The following is an 18110-nucleotide window of genomic DNA, read 5'->3' as shown; positions in this document are numbered from 1 at the left end:
CTGAATTGTAGTCATGCCTCTGCATGTATGTATTGTATGTGTGAATGGGTTTGTATGTTAATGTGTTGGTTTCACGTGTTATGTGGTGTTACGGTCATCATCGTGTGAATGTATGTGTATTAGGTTGCCAACTGAAGAGGATATAGTGGAGGTCATTGAATCCACAAGCTACACAGTCACCAATGCCCAGAACCACAGCCAGGCAAGTGGAGAAAGCAGAGACGTTCTGAGAACCTGAGTTTCAATATGATTTTTAATACACTCAATCAACTAAAATACCTCTGTGCCATATTAAATATCTCATCAGATTTTCCCCATTATATACTGAACAAAAATATAAACGTAACATGGAAAGTGAGCATTTCTCCTTTGCCAAGATAATCCATCCACCTGACAGGTGTGGGATATCAAAAAGCTGATTAAACTGCATGATAATTACACAGGTGCACCTTGTGCTGGGGACAAGAAAAGGCCACTAAAATGTGCAGTTTTGTCACACAACACAATGCTACAGATGTCTCAAGTTTTGAGAAAGCATGTACTTGGCAAGCTGACTGCAGAAATGTCCACCAGAGCTGTTATCTTAAGCCGCCTTCAACGTTGTTTTAGAGAATTTGGCAGTACATCCAACAGGCCTCACAACCGCAGACCACACGTAACCATGCCAGTCCAGGACCTCCACATCCGGCTTCTTCACCTGCGGGATCATCTGAGGAGGGGGACAGGGGGTGCTGAGGAGTATTTATGTCTGTAATAAAGCCTTTTTGCGAGGAAAACCCCATTCTGATTGGCTGGGCCTGGCTCCCCACTGGGTGGACCTGCCTCCAAAGTGGGTGGGCCTATGCCCTCCCAGGCCCATGCATGGCTGCACCCCTGCCCAGTCATGTTAAATCCATAGATTAGGGCCTAATTAATTTATTTCAATTGACGGATTTCCTTCTATGAACTGTAACTCAGTAAAAACATTGAAATTGTTGCATGTTGCGTTTATATTTTTGTTCAGTGTACTTTTTTACCCCAATGGTCTGTTTTACTCAATAGTCTCAATGTTTTTACATCAACAGCTGATTCAGTTTGGAACTGTGTAATATAAATAGCTTTGATATTTAAAAACTACAGCAGTTCAAGATCTTTTCCCTCACTAAGCCTTTGATTCTACAGATTGATGTTCAGCAGAAACCACTCTTCTCTATAGTAAAGTATCCCCTTGGTCATGCAGTTATGACCTTTTCAACTGATTGGTTTTTGCCTCCCTTTGGAAATCAAACCGCAGTAAATTGCAAAGTGCCGATCCCCTGTTTTCAAGTAGGAGTGTATGTATGCTACCCAATGGAAAACTGGCTCTGACATTTAGTGACATTATAGCCCTACACGTTGGGGGAGCCCTAAAGGGTGTCTGGCTATTGACTGACAGGACTTTGACCCCGTACCAACTGTGAACTCTACAGGGGAACATACACTGAGTGTATAAAACATTAGGAACACCTTCCTAATATTGAGTTGCACCGCCTTTTGCCCTCAGAACAGCCTCAATTCGTCGGGGCATGGACTACAAGGTGTTGAAAGCATTCCACCAGTAGCGGTGCGTGGATAAAATCACTAGGGAAGCCAAGCCAGAAAAAAAGTGATAATTGCATTGTTTGCTCTATAACCTGTTAGTTCATATGCCTTGCCACTATATAGGCCTAAGGCCGAGACAGTAAGAAGATACAGTGGCAGAAAAATTCAACCACACCTTTGTTTCATCACAAAACCGGAGAGCAACATCTGTCCGGGGAAGTCCACAAAGCAGATTGCATGTAACAGACAGTTATATGACCTACAGCATAGTCAAGCAAGTTGATGTTTCCGACATTTTCTGACTACTAAACAACTATTGATTTAGAACCACAGACAGTTACCGCAAGTCGCAAAGACAACAGGAGCTGCCTCCACTATTCCAGCACCATTTCAACTTCAACATTTCAACATCATCTAATCATCTATGCTTAGTCTAATACAGTGACAACTAAAAGATACCAAAAACTATTTAGTCCAATCGACATATGCCAACTTGATGTGGCTGTCCATAGTACTGATGTGTGTGTGTGTGCGCATAAGTGGAAAAAACATGTTGACTCACCCTACTTCTAGAGAAACGCCAATGTCATCCTGCTCTCTTTCATGTTGATGAAATGGTCTATCACTCTGTCATAGAGTACACACTTGTATTTTTGTTGCCCTAGGCTACCTGGCTAAAATACTTGCTCGCTAGCCCAACTTCCTTTCATAGGCAACGATTAGCAAGTTAACATTAGCCTACTACATCTAGCTACATATTGAACTTCCATCCTCTCAATTCAGGGGCACAACAATGTATGAATTTATGGTTGGATCAGAATCGCCGTTATATCATTGTCCAGTACGGAGAATTAAGTAAAACCACAAGTCCAAAACCTTATCTCCATCCATGGCTAATTTAGGAAAGGTGACATCAATAAGGGATCATAACCTTTACCTGGATTCACCTAGTCAGTCTATGTCATGGAAAAAGCAGGTGTGTTTCGCACACTCAGTGTACAGTATATAATATACTGGCCATGTCACGACTTCCGCCGAAGTCGGTCCCTCTCCTTGTTCAAGCGGCGCTCGGCGGTCGACGTCACCGGCCTTCTAGCCATCGCCAATCCACTTTTCATTTTCCATTTGTTTTGTCTTTGTTTTCTACACACCTGGTTTCAAATCCCCCATTACATGTTCATTATTTAACCCTCTGGTTTCCCCCATGTTTGTGTGCGTGTTTGCTCTATTGTTCAGGCTGTTACTGACGGCTGGTATTTTGTTGCCGGGTTTTGTTTTCACGCCAGTTTATTTTTGTGGTACCAGTATTTTTCCCGCACCGCAGTATTGTGTTTATACTGGTGTTATCTTGTATTAAATTACTTGAACTTTTACATTCAGGTTCATGTATGGTCCATATTTAGCTCACACTAACACTTGGTAAGGAAGTTCAGTGTGTATTCATCTCTAACACTCATGGTGGGACGAAGCTGAGCCCAGCGCCACACTGCTCTAATGGTTACTGTGACATATTTATGGCAGTGCGCAGGGCCTGGGAGAGATCAGGGATGAAGAGGAAAGTGTTTGGAGGAGACAGTGACTGTAGGACCGATTGGACCAGGGGTTCCACTTAAAATTGTCTCCTCTGCTTCCCCATAGGCTGACATTGAAGAGGGTGGGATACAAGGTAAGCTTCACCTGCATGGTCCTATAGCCCTAGGCCTGGATATCTCATTCATTCTCACTTTCTCTTAGACCATCCTGCATGTGACTGTTCTTTCATCTCTTTCTGACTGACACTAATGTAATCGGGGTGACAGAATGAAGCCACAGCTGTGATTGTTTTATCATTGATATGATATATTGCTCAAACGCATGATTGTCACGCAGCACATTAGCATTTGTATATGGAAAGTACAATGGTTTTGTATTAGTTCACCATATCTTCATCTTTTAGACGTCATCAGAGCTGCTGGGGGTCAGCTCCCTGGGCCAGTAATGGAGAGGGTTCTCCATGAGAATGGACTGGAAGGTCGATCAGGTACTGTTTGGGGAGGATTCCACTACAGAAATGTGATAGTGCTCATCATCATCCACACCATTGATTTGGGACGGCCACAGTGAAAATCTATACATACCTTCGCTATGAGGGAAACCATATTTCTCTCCATATTTTTCTCAATATCTGTTCCTGTGGCTGGGTTTTGCCTCCAGGGTACGGCTTAACGATGTGGCTGGCTGGGTTGAAGGGCTGGAGCAGAATGCAGGCGATAGTTATATTTAGCCCACTTTGTTTCTCTTGGTACATTTCTTATGCATGCTGGGGGCTATGGAGAGTGGAAAGGGTACTGGGTTGTGCACTGTGAGCCTGCACATTGACCTTGTGGTGTTTACTCATGTTGTGCAGGCTGACATTAGCAAAGAGGGCTCTGACATATGCCACAAAAATGTGCCTCCTCGCCCTTCACCTACTGGTAATGTAGGCCTTGCTTTAGGGGAAAGGCTATATTTTTAGTATTTGAGTAGTGGTATGGGTAGAATATAACATTAATATTTTATGTTTCTATAGCCCAGGTAATCCATGCTCTGACCATGATTCCAAATATAGTGACTTGACTGTTATATTGCCCTGGATAATTTCTCCCTCTGTGTTGCAGTGCTGGGGATGGTTACAGTGCAGGTGGAGAGGGATTCAAAGACAGGGGTCACCAAGATCAGGTCTGTGGTGCCCGTGTCTGGAGCACCCAGGGCCTTGGGGGAGACGGTGTTCAATGACAGCAGGAAGAGCGTCCACCACGTCGGCGGGGCAGAGGGGCAGCCTTCTGCTGAGGAGCTGGGACAGCTCCTTAGTGTCATCAACGATGTCGGGATGCAAGTGCTGCTGGATGAGATCCCAGTTGTACCACAACAGAAGGCAGAGGAGAAGATAGAGGCTGGTAGTGGGATGGAAGAGGAGGTGGAGGACCCTGCCACACCTACAACCCTGGGCTACACTGAGGAAGAGGTTGAGGTTGTGGGGTATAAGGTTGATGAGATGGACAAGGAGATAGAAATAGGAGTGGCGGAAATTGTGGAGGGCCCTATCCGACCGACCGACCTGGGCTACACTGAGGAAAAGGTTGAGGATCTGGGCTATGAGGATGATGAGATGGACAAGGAGACAGGAGTAGGTCAGGTAGACCTTGTTGAGGGCACTGTCACACTGACCTTCCTGGGCTACACTGAGGTAAAGTCAGAGAGCGAGGGTCTGGGCCATGAGGATGATAGAGAGTTGGTGGAGGTGGAGCGGGTGATCATTTCTGACGCGGGTGAGGAGGAGATTGTTCTTCAGTCTCCTGTTCTTGGGTCTGAGACTGAACCCTTCCTGGGCTACACTGAACAAGAGGTTGAGGCTGTGGTGCATGAGGATGGTGAGGAGGACGTGAGTGGATTGGTTGTCTTTGTGGAGGGCCCTGTCCCACCTGTCATCCTAGGCTACACTCAGGAAGAGGTTGAGGATCTGGGACATGTGGATGATCCCCCCAGACCAACCCCACGCTACAGAGCCGAGGAAACAGGAAAGAGGGCATCCAAACACAATACCAAGTGCTGCTCTATCATGTGATTCTGCACATGATAGAGCATTACCCCCCCCCCCCCCCCCTCCCATTCCTCTAAGCTATGCCACTCATGATGAATGGTCTGTATGCGTGGCCTAAATCTACAACATTGTCTAAATTGCACAGGATGTGCTCCAGAGAAGCGTGCACTTGCTCCTCGTCTAAAATGTCACTGGTATCCTCTGAGACTACCGTCCCACATGGCTTGTGTCATGGAGTGTTTACTGTTATCCTCCGCTCTTCAAACAGCTCTGTGAACAGACTCCAGTGTGACTGTTACAAAGCCCTTCTGCCTCCTGCTGGACACAGTTCAGTAATGCAACTAGGTTTTACTGCCAGAATCCCAGCAGCACTCATCTCACACTCCTCCTCTGCCTTTGGGATTGGTTGTATCAGGCCAAAAAAAGTACTCAGCATTATGTCCTCTAGGAATGAACCAAAGAAGAAGAATAGAACAACCACTGATCTGTTTCTTTTTGGAAATAGATTTTTAAATATTAATCTCAGAAATGCCTGATGTGCCTATTTCAATTTCAATGGCAACTAACCCTTTTGTTCTCTACTTTTAGAGTGTCCTCTACTTTTATGGTGTCCTCATCAGTAATACAAATGTTATGGTTATGAGTATTCCGGCAGTGACCAAAACAGTCTGTTAAAGAAGGGTTGGTTGCAATTACATCTATTCAGTGTGATTTGTATGTGTAAGTGTGTTTGATAGTTGACTTTTGATTTAGCCATGTCTGTTAATGAAGGTGGACAAAAACAAAACTGGAATGTGTGTGTGATTATCAAAACAAAATATATTTCATATTCTTAAGATTTTTGTTTGTCTCGTTCTTTCCTTTTGATTAGCAGTAGCAACGTTCCTGTCAGGACGTTCATGTATAGGACTCTTTATTGCAAATGAGCTGTGACATACCATTAAAGACACGCTATGGAACTTTGGCGACTATTAAGTCTTTTTTTTAACCTCCAGCTTTGGGCTGGATGTGTCAATGTGTAGTTCATACATACTTAATATATGAGCAGAATTACTGTCTTACCACAATTAGCCATGAAATCCCTAGTATAAAAGAGATAGTATTTTTCTGGAAGATGTGCTATGCCATTTTCCCTAAAATGTTCCCCACGTGGGCCAGCCCTGTAGCAATTCGAGGTGTAGTCAATGAGCTTCAGCCCCGTAGCCGTTTGAGTGACAGGCAGTCTCACCACTCACGGGTCTCAGCAGCAGCCTAGCAGCATCATTCAGACAGAAGCCTGGACACAGACACGGCACTGCAAACAGGTGGGTCTCTTTCTTATTGTTCATTTTACAGTACCTTGCCGTATTCTGATATTATACTGTTAGTTACCAACGTTTTGTCATTAATAGCACTCACAGATCCATATGATTCATTTACATTTAATTTCCATAACCTATTTAGTTTTCATAAATGAATAATAATGGTTTTGAACAGCATGGCTGTTATTATTGATCACGAAGTAACAACTCATACTCTTGAAACAAGCGTCTAGCTTTACTTTAAAATAGATGCATACAGCCTGCAGTTTATTCCCATAAAAAGCTTTAAATATTTGAGATTTCAGGATATTTGATATTTCAGGAGGTAATATGTATAATTAATTGTGGTTTTCAAGGAAGAGCTTGTATTTGTATCACTGAGAAATGTTTGGCTGACTTCCCCTTAATGGAGGAGATAAGCTCATTAAATATCATTAATATGTTGTGTTTTGCGATGCAATCACTTCATACATTGTGTGGCTGGCTTTTTGATAATCCAGGGCTGGAGTATGGCTATAAGCCTGAGAGTAAATATAGACATATAAATCTCACCTGCACCTGAGGTGACTACAGACCTAGGAATTTAATTTCATCACTCTTTTGTTGCTAAGAATTTTCCTGCACTACAGAAAACACAAACTTGTAGTGTTTATAAAAGGCTTCTAAAGTTTGTAATTTCCACTTTGAAATTTCAGACTTGATTTGCCCTAACAAAAAATGTATCAACCCCTACAAAAATGGCATTTAATTATAATCCACACAATAATTCACATGTCCTGCTGCTGCATGATTATTTTCCTGCTGTAGCAAACTGTCTTAAAATTAAGATCATACATCTGTAGATTACATGGGAGCATTTGTAATTAGACATGATGACGGACAGAACTGCACAACCTCAATGACAATGACAGTTCTGATCAGTTTGCCATTATGCATAGTAAAACATCTGGTGTCATATTAACAGGTGTGGTGTCTGGAGACATTCATGCAAATTACATACAGTAAACATGAATTTTCATAATGTGGTTCACTGGTTCTCACAGATAGAGCTCTCTAAACTGTCTGGAGTTTAAATTAGTATGTTGTCATGAAGTCAATGTTTTGAGCTTAAGGCTGAAAGTGATATAGCTCTGGAGGAGAAGGCTGTGAAGGAGGCTCCTGTAGCAGATGCATAGTGGATGTGCCATTAAGGCTGAAAGTGATATAGCTCTGGAGGAGAAGGCTGTGAAGGAGGCTCCTGTAGCAGATGCATAGTGGATGTGCCAGACAGTGAAAAGCTGATTACTCTTCCCCCTAGTAAGCAGAACTCTGCTCAGGTCAACTGCATCATCATTGTAGTGTCAGCTAGTAAATATGTAAAGTGAGAGAGAACAGAATGCACTACAACTTTCAGATCATGTCCTTAATTTTAAAGCTTAAAAGGTTAAAAGGTGAAGTTGCAATTTGTGAGTATATATTTATAAAATCCAAGTTCCATGTTTTAGTGATGTGAAACTCTCATACTGTAATCAATTCCCGTAAAGTCACATTATGCCAGGCCAAAACTGGCATAATGACAGTCAACCTTTCTTTCAACTGATCTGACAGCAGTCCTCAAAAGAAACTTGGGCAACAGCAGATTCACAAACATTTACTTTATTGTCCTATTTCTGCTGGTAATACCTGACATCTACGACATTGTTATAAAAATTGACATTTTTAGTACACACTTGAAAGACTTCAACACATTTCGTAACTATTTGGTTTACTGAATGATAGACCATCTAAGCCTTGTGGTGTATGTTTTTTGAAGGGGCTCAAATAACATGCCTCTAATTGCAAAGTCATTAACATATTTTTCAGATTGTGAGACTGAAACCAAAGACAGTGAAAGGAGAAAAATAAAATATTAACAGGTGTGAAGTTATACCCCATCACTATGGAAACAGAGCCCATGGTCAGCCCCCGATCTCCTAAGAGTCCAGTCTCCCAGGAGGATTGTGGTCTCTGGATGGAGGTTGGCTGTAAACCGGCAGAGGACACAGATACGGCCAAAGACAACTCCTCCCTGACTCCTGGGGAAAAGCCCTGTGAGGCCTGGCAGGCTGTCATACCACCTCCCCCTTTAGTCAGCGCAGGCCACCCTGATAGGATGGAGGAGGATGACCACGTCTTCATCCTTCCCCCACCATGCAAAGACCCCTCTTGTCCAGAAGAGGGCAGCACTATGGAGCCCAATGTTGGGGCCATAAGCGTCACAGAGGCTAAAGAAAATCCCAGGAGCTTAGATGGAGTCCAATCTGAGCAGCCTAGAAGCACTCCAGTCATGGACAAGGCTACAGTAACAGTGGACGAGGAGCAGCTGACTGAACCGAAGAAGGGAGGATCTGTGGATATCACAGTGCTGACTGAAAGACCTGGCTCTGCCACGCCACCACCAACAGACGAATATAAAGCAGTGGGTGCCAGTAGCCCTGAGCAGCCTCATCCGAACATGGAAGCCAGCATTCTGAAAGAGACAGATCCTGTCCCATCATCACAGACAAGGGAGTCTGAGCCAGAGCACTGCCTTGACAACAATAGTCATCCAACCCATGAAGGGACCATCATAGAGCCAGAACATTCAGACAAGAGTAACAATGATGTTGAGGACATGGTCGATGGTAGATCACTAGACTATGACATGACCAAAGACGAGTGGGTCAGGAGAGACAGTGCTAGCAGTGACGTCCAGTGCCTCCAGCCTCACCGATCTATTTCAAGAGGCTTATCCAGAGAACAGGTAACAGTGCCCTCGCCTCAGTCACCTGCCTCTGAGCAGCAGGAGCAGCAGGAGGCTGGCAGCCTGACAGTAGCTGAAGACATCCAGCAGGGGGAGCAGCTGCTGCATCGCCTGCATCTGGTGCAACAGAGACAGGACGGACAACAGGTGCCACAGGAGCCTCCACCCTCACACCAGGTAGCCATGAAGACAACCAGTCAGGATACAGGCTACCAGGAGGTAGAGAGAATCGAGTTTAGGAAGGAAGAGGAAGAAGAAGAGGAAGGAGAAAGTGAGGGAAGCGGTGAAGAGAGAGAGCAGAGAGAGAGAGTACAGACTGTCGAGGTGGAAGAGAGGGCAGCGGTAAGTGAGGAAGACACAGAGATTCCAGAGAAAGAAGATATTGAAACAGTGGCAGGAGAGAAAGTGGAGGAGGTCCAGTCTCATCCTTCTGCCCAGCTCAGTGTCCAACCTATGGTCAGGATTGAGATGGAATGCAGTGACGATGACCAGAGTGACAGCGGGGTGTCCACTGACTTCTCCCCTGTCAGCACACACGAGATCCACACGACCACATCCCCCATCTTAGACAACAAGGCTCCCCCACCCCAGAAAGAGACTCCCATCAAGAGGGAGATCCGGCAATCTGCTGAGAGGGAGCAGAGCCTGCGGCGGTCCAGGTGCATGTCAAACACCCAGGAAGGTCAGGAGGTGGTAGACATCCCCCTGATGAAGACTCCCCTACTGGCTAAGACACTGTCCTCTAAGGCAGGGCCGGGGCAGGGCGCTGACTGGCAGTTCTCAGAGAAGAAGATGCAGAAGGAGATCAGCCAGGAGATCCAGAGGGAGCTTGTCCTGGTGAACATGGGAAAGATCCCTGGAGTCTACAGCAAGGGAACAGTACGCCAGATGAGGGAGAGTAAGCTGCTGTTTGAAGCCTTCCAACAAGGCAATGCAGAAGGACCCACCAGGCACAATAGACCCCCCACCACAACAGGCCTGGGGATGAGAGGTCATGTCTACCCCTCTGTGCTGGAGAGGACACGTAGCATGGAGCTTGTCTCTTTCAAAGGCTGCCCTCTCTCAAGAGCCCACTCCCACCAGATGTTTGACTTAAAGGGCCAAAAGGATGCTAGCTCAGGCCAAAACCCAAGTGCAGACAACCAACCTGCCGGTAAAGGAGCAGCGAGGAAGGTGGTTAATCTGGAAAGTGACGACACAATCATAGCCCACTATCCGAACCGAGACAGAGGAGCCCAGCGCCTTTACAGAAGCCTAGACTGCCTAAGTATGGAGGGCAATGTCTCTACAGAGGAGGAGGCCACGGATGAGGTGAGGGGAGAACAGCCAGGGGATGAGGACGAGGGCTCTGACATCCTCAGGGAGAACCTCTTCTTTAAGCTGCGTCCCTCACTGGCCATGAAGCCGGAGGTGGAGAAGGACATCCGGGAAGCCAGGGAGAGGGAGGAGGAGCTGCGCAGGCAGAGGTGTAGTCTGTACGGAGAGGCAGGAATCAGTGGAGGCAGGCCAGACGGCACAGAGGACCCCAGCCCAGACCCACCTACCACACTCATTCCCTCATCCACCTCCTCTTCCACAGCATCAGGTCAGTGGACATGTCTTGTATTACATGTAGAATTCCTTTGTGTTTGAATTGGGGTCAAAGTGAGTGGGAGAGTCACATGTTAGAATTTTTGCAAAAACTATTTGTTTGTACCATCATGATATGGTGTTGCGTCAACGTATGATAAACGCACCTAGCTGAAGGCAAGTGGATAAGCCAGTTATAGCCTCATTCATTCCACAGCACACATTCATCTCAGCCCAAGCACTTTAACGTCTGCCTATTTGCATTAGCATCAGATAATGTTATTATGGGCACAGTATTGTCGTCAACTTAGTGTCACCCCTGTCACCAGCGGTTAGGGCAAGATCACTCTGGCTGAATCAGCAGCACATGCCACAGGGGGGCTTTGTAGGATGTAACCAAAGTTACCACAGCAGTACAATGGCCAGGAAGTTCAGATCAAGGGTGTTCTGGGCATCTGCATGTTTGAGATGGCAGATATGTCTTGGGGGGCAGCAAGGGGTTAGGGTTCTGTGAGCACAGTGCAGTCACAGCTTATTCCTGTCATGTAATGTAGAATCATATGAGTGTGTATATTCTAGATTGATAAACTTGTAGACATTGGGATGTTTATATAGGCTGTGACCTATATAGGCTGTGACCTGTGACCATTGATATTAGGGATCTGGGGGACAGACAGAAGAAGATCATTTCTTTGACTTCTAGCATGATTCAAATAAAATGAACTAGTTCCAAAAATAGCCATCGGAGGAATTACAATATGAATTATTGTAATTGCAATGGATACATTTTCAAATGGTACAGAGTCTAGAAGGAGTTTGTATTTTTACTTAGCAGTGTTTTGGAGCCTGCTTGATCAGTCTGTAAATCCTTTCCTTATCCCATTTCCTTATTCCTTATCCTGCCTTTCTGCAGTTGATGGCCGACATGCCACGGGGAAGTTGGATCGCACCTGGCCTCCTCCCAATCCTAAGAGTGCTAGGGAGAACCCTGGACAAACACAGGTACAGCTCTACTTTCCTAGAAGTATCCTCCCTGTGACAGGAACACAACATGTCATTCACTCACAAGCTTTGATTGCAATTATACTGTATGTCTGTCTCTGCTAGCAATGTAACAGTAGCTCTGTTTAGAAGCGGTGTATTTACACTGGCAAAGCTGACCTCAACATTTCTTTTCAGAAGTAACTGGCCTATAATGTTTGACATCTGACAAGGGATGTGGTTATATTCAAGTTCTGTGTGTGGCTAAATGGAGATTGACTGACATGTAAGAAAACCTAACCTGCTAATCAGACTAGCTAAATCCATTTCCTGTGTCCTGCATTATCTCTCCAGGAGCCCAAGGTTTACAAGGCAAGCGGCCAAAAAACTCCTCTGTGGCAGCGTTGGGAGGCAGGTATGGTGAACGGGTCACTGCCACGGGAACAGGACTGATACTGGAGGTCACCAATACCATGACTTCTATACCATTAACATTTCAAATGACTAGGATGGTAGAACTGCATAATTCACTACGATGGCAGAAACTTGAATTAGTATTAGCTTGAACATTCCATGCTTTGTAAGACTAACATCTGTTTTGGATATAACATCACAATTTCATGACAAACATTCACAATGTACAAAATACATCCTCTCTCATTTAACTGCTCTGCTTGTAAAGGTTTAACTGCTGTTCAGTGTTCGATCAAAATTACAAATGTCATCCACAATTCAGAGAAATGTCATTATCAAGAACTGCATAAATGTGAAGGTAATCAAAACTACTATAAATGTTTCAATAAATGCACAAATGCCGTAATCATATCTCAGTCCGTACATATCTCAGTTTTGTCCCATCAGGCTCTGCTTATCAGTATTGTACAATTTGTTAATACAATCCAATGAGGAGAAATTAAGTGTATACATTAAATATCCTTTTCAAATCAACTCTATCTAATTTATCTTGCTACAGGAAAGTTCCTGTCCTTCATGTTATAGTCACGTGTGACAGTGAACAAACAAGGACCTACAGTAATTGGCATTTACATTTTTTGGTTATATGCTTGAAACCAGATGCATTTTGAAAACCAGATGACTATTATTCTGGGTGCAACCATGTTTGACTCAGCAAGCATAGTTAGCTGACCATAACCCACCCAGTCTACTTCAACATGAGCTCGGGACTCTGTGGCTAAAGTTGTTTCACTGTGGGTCTCTCTATCTGCCATAAGTCACAAGTTAGAGGTGAGACAGACAGCTTTCTGGTCTCTCAATGATTGGCTGGGATCAGCCCTTCCCATCTCAGATACTGTACCACTGACAACTCATTATGAACATTATTGTCCTTAATGACATGGAGTAACCAAAGTTGAGTCCATCCACATATAAAACACTGTCATGATGTGACTCAGATGAATAGTGGAAACAGGGTTCTGTTTTAACACCAGAAATGTTTGAGTCGAGGTTTCACTACTTTCCTGTTGGCAGGTAACATAGAATGACAAAACAGAACAGTCTATATTGTTCAATACTAAGAGTCTTGTCATCAACAGATTCATTTACAATCAAATCAAATGTTATTGGTTACATACACATGGTTAGCAGATGTTAATGTGAGTGTTGTGAAATGCTTGTGTTTCTAGTTCTGACAGGGCAGTAATATCTAACAAGTAATCTAACAATTTCACAGCAACTACCTTATATATACAAGTGTAAAGAGATGAATAAGATTATGTACATATAAATATATGGATGAGCAATGGCCGTGCGGCATAGGCAAGATGCAGTAGATGGTATAGAGTACAGTATATACATATGAGATGAGTAATGTAGGGCGTGTAATCATTATATAAAGTGGCATTGTTTAAAGTGACAAGTGATACATATATATTGCATCCAATTATTAATTATTAAAGTGGCTAGAGATTTGAGTCAGTATGTAGGCAGCAGCCACTCAATGTTAGTAATGACTGTTTAACAGTCTGATGGCCTTGAGATAGAAGCTGTTTTTCAGTCTCTCGGTCCCAGCTTTGATGGACCTGTACTGACCTTGCCTTCTGGATGAAAGCGGGGTGAACAGGCAGTGGCTCGGGTGGTTGTTGTCCTTGATGATCTTTTTGGCCTTCCTGTGACATCGGGTGCTGTAGGTGTCCTGGAGGGCAGGTAGTTTGCCCCCGGTGATGCGTTGTGCAGAACGCACCACCCTCTGGAGAGCCTTACGATTGTGGGCGGAGCAGTTTAGGCAAAAGTCTAGAACTACAATAACTTTCCCATTATATTATTTTTAAGTTATATCTTAAAATGGAGAAGAAAGAACCCAGGGGACTACCTGCTATTTCTGAGTTGCAATTTAGAAAGCAATAGCAATGTTTGAAGGATCAAAGGCTAGCAGCACCCTCTTATGGCACTGGAAGCCCTGGGTGTAAGTTCTTAAACACTGTAAAATTCCACTGTAATCTAGTAATGTGCAGTATCTTTATTAATGCAGATACACATTTGATACATACTGTAGCTAGGTCATGTGTTTAACAAACATATATCAGTCTCAAAAAGCTGATCATTAAAACAGGAGGACTTTCTCCGGTCTGTGATCAGACTCAGTGGAGAGTGTCTAATCTGTGAGGTCACAGACATGACCACTGAGTTTAGCCTTGCTTAGCACCATCTGTCAGTTCCACTGCCAGGGCGGAAGGACTCCAGTCACAGTGTTAATTGTCTGACTGTTATCACCATTCAGCGTAGGCCAAAGCCTGGGCATAGCCTACAGTAGATGGGACAACGGTTAAAAATGACCCTCTAAAGATCCCAGATATAGATGTGTGAGCTTGATTTGTTTGAGAAAGCTTTCTGTACTCTAATGCCAAAGTTGATAGACTCTGTAAAAGAAAAATGATATCCTTACACACACAGACAAACAGCACACCTACAGTATGTCAACCCTCACTCCTCACTTTATTTGCAGAACACAATGATCCTCCCACAAAGCCTAAAGCTGAGTGGCTGCTGCATCTCTACAGTATGTGAGAGTGCTGCTGCTGCTGTTGGTGGTGCGGGGGGTGATGGAGCCTGTGGAGGTGGGGTTGGCGAGTCTCTGCCTTTCTGCCAACAAACCAGGCCAGGTGGAGGAGCAGGTAGGTGACCGCCCCTCTCAGGCTCAGCAGCAACAGCTGCAGCAGGAGGAAGGCCCTGAGCATTTCCCACCCAGTATAGCTCAGGAAGAGAAGCCTGAACTCCAGAGAGGACCACAGCAGGAGGGAGTTGAGCAGGACAGCCAGGGCCTCAAAGCCACAGAAGACCCGCTGCCACAAAACGTTACCCCCAGGGGATGTTCTGGGGAAGGGGCGGCGTGCGCCTGAACACAGGTGCCACAAGTCCATGCAGGATTTAGCTATGATGGTCAACAGGCACCAGAGGGCACACTGGGGGTAGATGCTTGAGAAGAACATGACGTGGCAGTAGGAGATGAGGAGCTCCAGGTAGCTCCAGGTCTGGGTCTCACACGGTGGTCTGTTGCTCTGCTCTGTGATCTGTCTAAGGACAGGAGACTGATGTTCCTGGTGGGCGCAGCCAGGGGGCGTCCTCATCCTCCTCAGGCGGCACAATAGTGTGGTGGACAGCAGCTTGATGCCCAGGTGGGTGGCCAGCTGTACAGACAGGTGGAAGCGCACCATGGTGAGGTCATTCAGGACCAGAGCCCTGTAGAAGTGGACGGAAAAGTGGTTGAAGAGGCAGGAGAGGATAACCTCAGGGAGCAGGGGCTGTTGCCTTGGTGACTGTTGCCCTGGTGGCTCGGGATCAAGGCTGAGGCCTTGGGACAGTTGGAATGCAACACAGTCCATCCCTGCCATGGCAACCGTGAGGGCGATTTTGGGGAGGTAGACAAGGATGTTGTGAAAGAGGAAACTGAGCTCTTCTCTCAGGAGGAAGTCCCCCACTAGTCCATCTAGGTGTAAATACATCAGGATCAGGATGGAGGAGAGGCATAGGGTGCAGGTTAGGAAGGCAACGGAGTGTTGCAGTCTCCTCAAGCTCATCTTTCCAAAAGGGTGGGCATCGATCAGGGTCTGTTGTGGTGCTGTGCCCTGTGCCACCCTGGGCACCGCTGCTGCTGTTGATGAGTGACTGTGTGACTGATGAGTGACCACAGTCCCCCAGTCCCTCTGCAGGGCTTTGCTCTTCTCCCCCCAGCCCTGCAGGAACAGCTCTGACCACACCACACTGGAGAGGGTGAAAAAGACCAGGTTGTTCCCCAGCCTGAGGGGGTAGAAGGAGAGAAACATGGACAACGTGGATTTCAGGAGGAGAGCACTGACCAGCGAACCCTCAAACCCAAAGTAGAGGGCCACCGCCTCCCCGAAATAAGCCCTGATATCTTCCAGCAGCTGCCAATGCTCTCTCTGGCTGAAGGGTTTGAGGCCACACCAGCCAGCCCACCACCTCCCCTGGAGGCTCTGAAGCAGCGGGGCTTCATGTAGGGGGTAGATGCTAGTTAGGACTCTTAAGCGGGACAGACTGGACATCACTGGTTCTCCTGGGAGGAGGGGAATCTGCTGGAACACCTGGATTTCCTCCCCCTCCCCCACTCTCAGCCTGGCCAGGATCCTCTGCACCAGGGTCACACACTCAGCCGATGACAGCATCCCATACACCCCCTCGGTGGGGCGCGTCCCCCCCAGGTCCCCCACCTCCCGTGCCTGACCTCCTATAGGGCAGCAGGGCTTGTGTCTGAACAGAAGGTCCTCGTCAGCCTCCAGGAGCAGCCGCTCTGGGGTAGCCCCCACCACCATGATGGCACCCCCGGCCCTGGTCCGGCTGATCACTCTGGCCAAGAGGTCTAGTCCCCCCAGGGGCTCGGGTGTAAGGATCTTCCCCAGGAGCCAGTCCATTGTGTCAGCCTCCACCTCAGGGTGGAACTCCAGCAGAATCAGAGGGGTGATCTCATTGAGGTGCTGTACGGGGAGCATGAAGGCTGCCATGGTGACATTGGTGAGTTCTTTCCTCCGTGTGTTCCCTCCTAATAACATGCTGTCCCGGAGGGCGGTCATGGCTCCTTCTTCCTGGTGTTGACAGGGGGTTCTGCGTAGTGTTCGCCAGCCCCCTGCTTCCTCTCTTCTCTTCACAGGGTACAGGGACAGGGCTTCGATGGACAAGATTGTCTCAGCACACAGTGCCACAGGGATGTATGATGACACTAGCTGTAGCTGTGAGAATGTCTGACAGTGGGGCAGCACAGTGCGGTTGCATTGTGACATCAGCATAATGTCATAGAAGAATGGTTGTCACGAGTTAGCACAGCCAAAAAGTCAAAATTAGCTTTTTGGTTTTAATTTAAGGTTAGGGTTAGGCATAAGGTTAGCAATGTGGATAGGGATAAGGTTAGGTTAAAAAATATATATTTTAAGAAGATCAATTGTAGAAATTAGGTGGGGTTTAGCCATAATTCTGACTTTGTGGCTGTGGTAACTAGTGACAACCTAGAAGAATGTCCTGTTTTCTCATACACTGAGCTATAATGAAATTAGCATTCATCTAATTCTGTGCACTGAGATGGTGGCATTGAGACTGCTGGAAAATATTTTGCATACCTTTAAATAAAACTTTTTTTTTAAAGTCTACACCTTCCTTGGATTTCTTCACATTTTATTGTGTTACAAAGTGGGATTGAAATGGATTTAATTGTCTTTTTTTGTCAACAATCTACAAAAAAATACTCTGTTATGTCAAAGTGGAAGAAAATGTAAAAAATTAAAAATAAAACATTAATATACCTTGATTAGATTAGTATTCAACCCTCTGATTCAATACATGTTAGAAACACCTTTGGCAGTTATTACAGATGTGAGTCTTCTTGGGTAAGTCTCTAAGAGTTTTGCACACCTGTATTGTGCAATATTGGCCCATTATTCTTTTCTAAATTCTTCAAGCTCTGTCAAGGTGTAGGGAATCATGGCTAGAGAGCCATTTTCAAGTCTTAGATTTTCAAGCAGATTTAAGTCAAAACTGTAACCTGGCCACTCAGGAACATTGACTGTCTTCTTGGTAAGCAACTCCAGTGTAGATTTGGCTTTATGTTGAAGGTTATTGTCCTGCTGAAAGGTCAATAGCTTTGGTTTTCCTCTAGGATTTTGGCTGTGACTAGCTCTATCCCATTTCTTTTCATCCTGAAAAACACCCCAATTTTTGCCAATGTCAAGCATTTTTTTTATTTTTTATTTAACTAGGCAAGTCAGTTAAGAACAAATTCTTATTTACAATGACAGTCTAAAGGGGAACAGTGGGTTAACTGCCTTGTTCAGGGGCAGAACAACAGATTGTTACCTTGTCAGCTCAGGGATTCAATCTAGCAACCTTTCGGTTACTGGCCCAACGCTCTAACCAC

At 45.4% G+C, this 18110-nt stretch overlaps 3 protein-coding genes across 3 annotated transcripts in view; 2 read left to right on the top strand and 1 right to left on the bottom strand.

Annotated features, from left to right (window-relative positions):
• The window catches only part of LOC106607082 (uncharacterized), a 36602-nt gene extending 30524 nt beyond the window's left edge, over positions 1–6078 (top strand). The window contains exons 5-8 of the mRNA XM_014203673.3: positions 124–202; positions 3199–3226; positions 3497–3580; positions 4197–6078. Of these exons, the coding sequence (XP_014059148.1) occupies positions 124–202; positions 3199–3226; positions 3497–3580; positions 4197–5143 (1138 nt within the window). The 3' untranslated portion in view covers positions 5144–6078. The remainder of the gene's footprint in view (positions 1–123; positions 203–3198; positions 3227–3496; positions 3581–4196) is intronic.
• A 268-nt stretch (positions 6079–6346) lies between these two features.
• Positions 6347–12556, top strand: LOC106607081 (uncharacterized). Its single transcript, XM_014203672.3, has 4 exons — positions 6347–6423; positions 8263–10766; positions 11664–11752; positions 12086–12556. The coding sequence occupies exons 2-4, from the start codon at positions 8339–8341 to the stop codon at positions 12182–12184; spliced, it is 2616 nt and encodes an 871-aa protein (XP_014059147.1). The 5' UTR covers positions 6347–6423; positions 8263–8338; the 3' UTR covers positions 12185–12556.
• A 2186-nt stretch (positions 12557–14742) lies between these two features.
• LOC106598028 (anoctamin-10-like) lies at positions 14743–16989 on the bottom strand. The gene has a single exon (XM_082976147.1). It carries the CDS (start codon positions 16987–16989, stop codon positions 14743–14745), a length of 2247 nt encoding a protein of 748 aa, XP_082832273.1.
• Positions 16990–18110: the final 1121 nt, after the last annotated feature.

Source organism: Salmo salar, chromosome 06 (genome assembly GCF_965601325.2).
Source record: "Salmo salar chromosome 06, fSalSal1, whole genome shotgun sequence".
NCBI lineage: Eukaryota > Metazoa > Chordata > Actinopteri > Salmoniformes > Salmonidae > Salmo > Salmo salar.
The sequence above is the reverse complement of the archived record's forward strand: the minus strand, read 5'-3'. Positions and strand labels throughout refer to the sequence as shown.

Bases quoted from the DNA above. Each gene is read 5' to 3' on its own strand.
- LOC106607081 (XM_014203672.3), top strand. From the start codon at position 8,339: ATGGAAACAGAGCCCATGGTCAGCCCCCGATCTCCTAAGAGTCCAGTC. The intron at 10,767-11,663 runs GTCAGTGGACAT...GCCTTTCTGCAG, and splicing joins CTCCTCTTCCACAGCATCAG to TTGATGGCCGACATGCCACG. The intron at 11,753-12,085 runs GTACAGCTCTAC...TTATCTCTCCAG, and splicing joins AGAACCCTGGACAAACACAG to GAGCCCAAGGTTTACAAGGC.
- LOC106598028 (XM_082976147.1), bottom strand. From the start codon at position 16,989: ATGCTGATGTCACAATGCAACCGCACTGTGCTGCCCCACTGTCAGACA.